A 6,588-nucleotide genomic window follows, 5' to 3' on the forward strand; every position below is an offset into this window, starting at 1 on the left:
GCATTAAGTGGCCCTTGAAATATAGAACGGCCAATTGAGGCAGGGATGGCCTGGACTGCCTGTTCCCTGGCCACATTAACGACCTCCCCGTCACATCCATAACACACACCTCCCTGTTAGGGACCCTAGAGACTGTAGGGGGGTGGGGAGGCAGGGGGAAGCAGGATGCCTGGGGTAGGGATGGGGAGGTAGGGTGTCAGGGAGTCAGACACCAACCAGCTTCTATTTCAGAAGGAGGAGGAGGAGGAGATAGTGAAGTAAGGAGTAACTGTGACACACACACTGTGATCACAACCCCCCACCACCACTGGCCCCTCCCACCCATCCCCTCCTTCACTTCCAGGTCAGGGGTCAGCTTCATCTGTCACTATGGAGGACAGATTTACATTGACAGTCCAGACTGCCACCAAGTCACCTGTGTAAATACAATACTGATTCCTACTGAGACGTCTCATACCGTGATGCTTTGGTATCCATTTTGATCCAACAGACTAGGTGGTGGAAACAGTAGAAGTCATAATCCATTAATCATATAATGTAGAGACTGTAGAAACACCATGTAATAACATCAGAGGGCTGCTTCTCTATCTGTCTCTTGTTCTGACTGGATGAAAGGAGAGGGCATTCCAGAGAAACCATCTGGCTGTGTGGAAATGACTGGAGCATTAATCACTGAGGATACTGTTGCTTTGTCATCATATTGACGGTTTAAACCACAACACACACAGATCACACACCCATGTAGGGCTACTTACAAAACATTCCTGACTCTCACCTCTCAAACAGATCACATACCTACCCCACACACACACACACACACACACACACACACACACACACACACACACACACACACACACACACACACACACACACACACACACACACACACACACACACACACACACACACACACACACACACTGCCCTACACCCTGCAGGGTCTAATAGGGACCAGTCTATTGGAAGTCATAAAGAGAACAGGAGAGGAAACACAAGCACACTGCCTCCTGGTCAAACACACATTGGTCCTCCCTGTGTGTTTACAGAAAACACACAACACACACTTAATTACCTCCCGTTATTGTGTGATCTGCTCAAACTCACTATCAGTCAGATACAGATCTCATTTTCATTGTTATACAGTGAACCACCACTGTTGATTTACATTGCTTCTGTGTAACAATGTGTAATGATGGTGGCGTCTGTATAGGAGGTGATTTATGTCCAGAGGAATGTCTGACCTGTCCTGTTATTTCCTGTCCTTGTCTGTCCCTCCAGGTGCCATTCCAGCCTGGCCCAGACCCTGCCCCCAGAAGAGGCCCCCGTTGACCGGCCATTTTGGGCCGACGACGACCCCAGCATGCCTCTGCCCTTTGACCTAGCTGACATCATCAACAGGGTGGAGTCACTCCTCTGGAGGTCGGTCGCAGACACACATAAGTGGAAACAGGCACACAGACACACATACACACACTTAAATAACTGACTTATATGAGTCTGCATACCTCCCTGTAGCTCCTTGATTGTCCTGTCACCATACAACAATACTTAACCATCTCCTTCATAGACCTACGTGGTGTTGCCACCACCCTCCTTTCTGTAACTGCTACCTCTCTGCTCAGCAGTTCTCTTCCTTAGTCAGAAATACAGTTGAATTATCCCATCCTGTTGGCATTTAAACTCAGCAGACATTACTCTGCAGTACGCTGGCCTTTTCATAGCCACCATGGCTCTCTGATTGGCTCATTAGATGTTTCCCAAATGGCACCCTATTCCCCATGTAGCGCGCTCCATTTGACCTGATACCTATGGGCCCTGGTCCAGAGTAGCCCACTATAAGGGTAGTAGGGTGCCATTTGGCATGCAGACTTTGGCTCCTTCAGTCTGTGTATTAATTACAGTGTGTGGCCGGGTCCCGGCCCTGCCTGCACTCTGACATCTCAATGACTTGTTGTCATACAGACGGAGTGAGTGACTGGATGGGCTGTGAATAGATGGATGGAGGAATGACTGGGCTTGTGTTTTCTTTCCTCCTGTCAGGATGTGACGGATGGGACACAAAGAAAAGAGAAGGAGAAAGAGAGCGAGAGAGTCACCCCGTCATCTGAACAGCCTCTATCGTGAGGACAGACGACAGAGGAGGAGAACAGGACCTACCAACTCCTGATGGTGTCAACTTCCTCCAATGGGGGTAGACTTCCCCATCCCAACCCTGTACCTCGCCCCACCCCGCCCAAACCAGTCTCATCTATCTTTGCTTGCATTGACTCAACATGGCTGCAACATGAGGATGGAACCCTGAGTAGTGCTTTGCTAACATGCTATAGCTGGTATTGGAACTAGTCTCACAATGGTAACGTGGATAACCTGCAGAATTAAAACTGAATGTGTAGGAATGTATTATTTCAATCAATGTTCTGTTTCTTTTCTACATTTAACCAGCTTTGTGTATGGATATGACAAATAGTCATACAGATGTAGGATCTTAATTTGACCAGTTTCTCACAGCAGCAAAATTATCCTGCAGCAACAGGAAATGTGAATTATTGGGTGGATTATAATTAATGGACATTTTTGTAAGGGTTGATACATTTTTACTTAGGGCAAATCAAGTCTGACATTTTCATGTGGAAATTACAGACAGAAATCCTTTTAAACCTTTTAAACCTTGAATGCACTACAAGTTTGCATTTCCTTGCTGCGCAGGAAATTTCCTGCAACAACAGGGTGTTCAAATTAAAATCCTATATCTGTAGTACATTTATACTTTTTGTTTCTAACTCAATGTTGTTCTAATTATACTGTTGTATCCTAATGTCCATTCACTTCCTGTATTTCACAACTTTCTTGTTTAGAATCTCACAGGGCATGACTTTGTGTTACTAAGATGTGACTGAAAGTGTTTGTGTGTGTGTGTGTGTGTGTGTGTGTGTGTGTGTGTGTGTGTGTGTGTGTGTGTGTGTGTGTGTGTGTGTGTGTGTGTGTGTGTGTGTGTGTGTGTGTGTGTGTGTGTGTGTGTGTGTGTGTGTGTGTGTGCCACTGCAGTATTTACAGTATGTGAAATTGTATGTGTGTGAAGCAGTATGATAGGGCCTGTAGCAGGGCTGGGAGATGTTTGTGTTAGAGAGGAAAGGACACAATTCTAGTAGGCCTCTAGGTTCTAGTAGGCATGTCTCTGTCTGCAGGCCTGTCTCTAGTCTGCTCTGTAGGGCTGAAAGGCAGCCCAGGCAGACAGCTACTGTAGGGCTGAAAGGCAGCCCAGGCAGACAGCTACTGTAGGGCTGAAAGGCAGCCCAGGCAGACAGCTACTGTAGGGCTGAAAGGCAGCCCAGGCAGACAGCTACTGTAGGGCTGAAAGGCAGCCCAGACAGACAGCTACTGTAGGGCTGAAAGGCAGCCCAGGCAGACAGCTACTGTAGGGCTGAAAGGCAGCCCAGACAGACAGCTACTGTAGGGCTGAAAGGCAGCCCAGACAGACAGCTACTGTAGGGCTGAAAGGCAGCCCAGGCAGACAGCTACTGTAGGACTGAAAGGCAGACAGCTACTGTAGTACTGAAAGGCAGCCCAGGCAGACAGCTCCTGTAGGGCTGAAAGGCAGCCCAGGCAGACAGCTACTGTAGGGCTGAAAGGCAGCCCAGACAGACAGCTACTGTAGGACTGAAAGGCAGCCCAGGCAGACAGCTAATGTAGGACTGAAAGGCAGCCCAGGCAGACAGCTACTGTAGGACTGAAAGGCAGCCCAGGCAGACAGCTACTGTAGGGCTGAAAGGCAGCCCAGGCAGACAGCTACTGTAGGGCTGAAAGGCAGCCCAGACAGACAGCTACTGTAGGACTGAAAGGCAGCCCAGACAGATAGCTACTGTAGGACTGAAAGGCAGCCCAGGCAGACAGCTACTGTAGGACTGAAAGGCAGCCCAGGCAGACAGCTACTGTAGGGCTGAAAGGCAGCCCAGGCAGACAGCTACTGTAGGGCTGAAAGGCAGCCCAGACAGACAGCTACTGTAGGGCTGAAAGGCAGCCCAGACAGACAGCTACTGTAGGGCTGAAAGGCAGCCCAGACAGACAGCTACTGTAGGACTGAAAGTCAGACAGCTACTGTAGGACTGAAAGGCAGCCCAGGCAGACAGCTACTGTAGGACTGAAAGGCAGCCCAGGCAGACAGCTACTGTAGGGCTGAAAGGCAGCCCAGGCAGACAGCTACTGTAGGACTGAAAGGCAGCCCAGACAGACAGCTACTGTAGGACTGAAAGGCAGACAGCTACTGTAGGACTGAAAGGCAGCCCAGACAGACAGCTACTGTAGGGCTGAAAGGCAGCCCAGACAGACAGCTACTGTAGGACTGAAAGGCAGCCCAGACAGACAGCTACTGTAGGACTGAAAGGCAGACAGCTACTGTAGGCCTGAAAGGCAGACAGCTACTGTAGGGCTGAAAGGCAGACCAGACAGACAGCCACTATACTGTAGGGCTGAAAGGCAGACAGCTACTGTAGGGCTGAAAGGCAGCCCAGACAGACAGCTACTGTAGGGCTGAAAGGCAGCCCAGACAGACAGCCACTATACTGTAGGGCTGATAGAAGGATCCCCATCCCAATCCTAACACTTTATTTCCGGGATCATCAACTAGATTCAGCCGCGGGACGAATTACAAATCATTTTTAGACTGCAAATTGACCCCAAGAAGCCTAAACAGATAATATTTGACTAAAACATAATCATTTCAAACCTTGCTCACGTTTGTACACGATTACTTGTCTCACTATTATGCGTGGAAATACTTGGGAATTATTAAAAAAATATTATTATTTTATTATTATTTTGCTTCGAAAACTTGGGGGCCAAATAAAACCACCCGCGGGCCGCAGTTGGGCAGCTGCTTTCTTTGACCTATTCACCATAATGCCTTTATAACAATGTTGTAAACATGTCATAATGCTACATAGCTTGTGTCATTGTGATAACTGAAGCTTTATGGCATGTGTTGACAAGTTGTGACTCGTGGTATGAGGCTTTATAACATGGTTAGGACATTTTTATGAAGGTTATGAAGAGCTCATGGTGTTTTGTTCAAATGAAGTGTTACCAATTTCTTTATCTATATATATCAACAGGAAGTAGAACTGATATGTAGTGTCAAAGATCCACTTCTCAAAGTTGTTTTTTACTTCTGGAAGTTTTTCCAATTTCAAATGTTAACGATTGCCAAAATGTTGTTCTTTTGCTTAATCTTTTTGTATGTTGACTGAGGTTGAGATTGTAGACTGGCTGTATTGTTGAGTTGAACAACTATGTGCTCTCTGTTTCACAGCTCAGCTTGTCTGTCTGAAGCTTTAGGAAGGCAGTAAATAAACCAAGACAGTGTTTTATGACCCTCTCTGTGTGGTGCTCTCTGTTGTGTCCAAGGCTCCTGCATCATGTTCATCATCACACTGTATCCCACTTTGGCCTCGCTGTGTGTCTGTGTGTCCGTGTGTGTATTTGTGTGTGTGCCTGTGCTTTTGTGTGTGCATGCACATTTACACAAGTACACATTTCATTTACCAGGCTGTGTGAGAAGGCTATCTAAGTGTGTTTTACCTTTTCCTAGAGTGTGTGTGAGCAGTGAATTGAGACTCATTTGTCAGATGAGTTACAGTTCTCTGGCCTGCATGCCCTGTCACCACCTGGCCTCTCTCTCTCCCTGCCAGATAGATGGGATGCCCTGTCACCACCTGGCCTCTCTCTCTCTCCCTGCCAGATAGATGGGATGCCCTGTCACCACCTGGCCTCTCTCTCTCCCTGCCAGATAGATGGGATGCCCTGTCACCACCTGGCCTCTCTCTCTCTCCCTGCCAGATAGATGGGATGCCCTGTCACCACCTGGCCTCTCTCTCTCCCTGCCAGATAGATGGGATGCCCTGTCACCACCTGGCCTCTCTCTCTCCCTGCCAGATAGATGGGATGCTCTGTCACCACCTGGCCTCTCTCTCTCCCTGCCAGATAGATGGGATGCCCTGTCACCACCTGGCCTCTCTCTCTCCCTGCCAGATAGATGGGATGCCCTGTCACCACCTGGCCTCTCTCTCTCCCTGCCAGATAGATGGGATGCCCTGTCACCACCTGGCCTCTCTCTCTCCCTGCCAGATAGATGGGATGCCCTGTCACCACCTGGCCTCTCTCTCTCCCTGCCAGATAGATGGGATGCCCAGCCCTAGCCATGTCTCTGTAAAGCAGATAGACGGGCCATTCTGTCTGTCATACTCTAGCTTGCTCTCTCTACTATGATGTACTGTATGTGACTGTATATTAGACATTAAACGAGAAGAGTATTTCTTCTGTGTATTTATTTCATTTAGTCATGAACACAGTCAATAAAAGTTCATATTTTGAAGGGTAGTTATAATTGGAACGGGGTGTCTCTATAGCTAAATGTAAGGGCTGCTGTTTCACACTACCGGTGTGTAGAAATTACTTTTTAACTGAATAATTACTCATAAATTAATAATACACCCCTATGCAGGTTTATAGGCCTCTCCTGCCAGGAAGGGCCTGCTGGGTTGACACAGTCAGTTGAAGCCACAAGCCCAGCCAAGCTGAGGAAAGAGTCTA

General features: G+C 48.0%; 1 protein-coding gene across 2 annotated transcripts in view; it reads left to right on the forward strand.

Annotated features, from left to right (window-relative positions):
• The window catches only part of LOC109885106 (alpha-ketoglutarate-dependent dioxygenase FTO), a 195,640-nt gene extending 190,266 nt beyond the window's left edge, over window positions 1–5,374 (forward strand). For both annotated transcript variants that reach the window (XM_031814775.1, XM_031814767.1), the window contains exons 9-10: window positions 1,282–1,422; window positions 2,044–5,374. In XM_031814775.1, coding sequence (XP_031670635.1) covers window positions 1,282–1,422; window positions 2,044–2,050 — 148 coding nt within the window. In that variant the 3' untranslated portion in view covers window positions 2,051–5,374. The remainder of the gene's footprint in view (window positions 1–1,281; window positions 1,423–2,043) is intronic.
• Window positions 5,375–6,588: the final 1,214 nt, after the last annotated feature.

This window comes from Oncorhynchus kisutch, linkage group LG3 (assembly GCF_002021735.2).
Source record: "Oncorhynchus kisutch isolate 150728-3 linkage group LG3, Okis_V2, whole genome shotgun sequence".
NCBI classification, from domain to species: domain Eukaryota; kingdom Metazoa; phylum Chordata; class Actinopteri; order Salmoniformes; family Salmonidae; genus Oncorhynchus; species Oncorhynchus kisutch.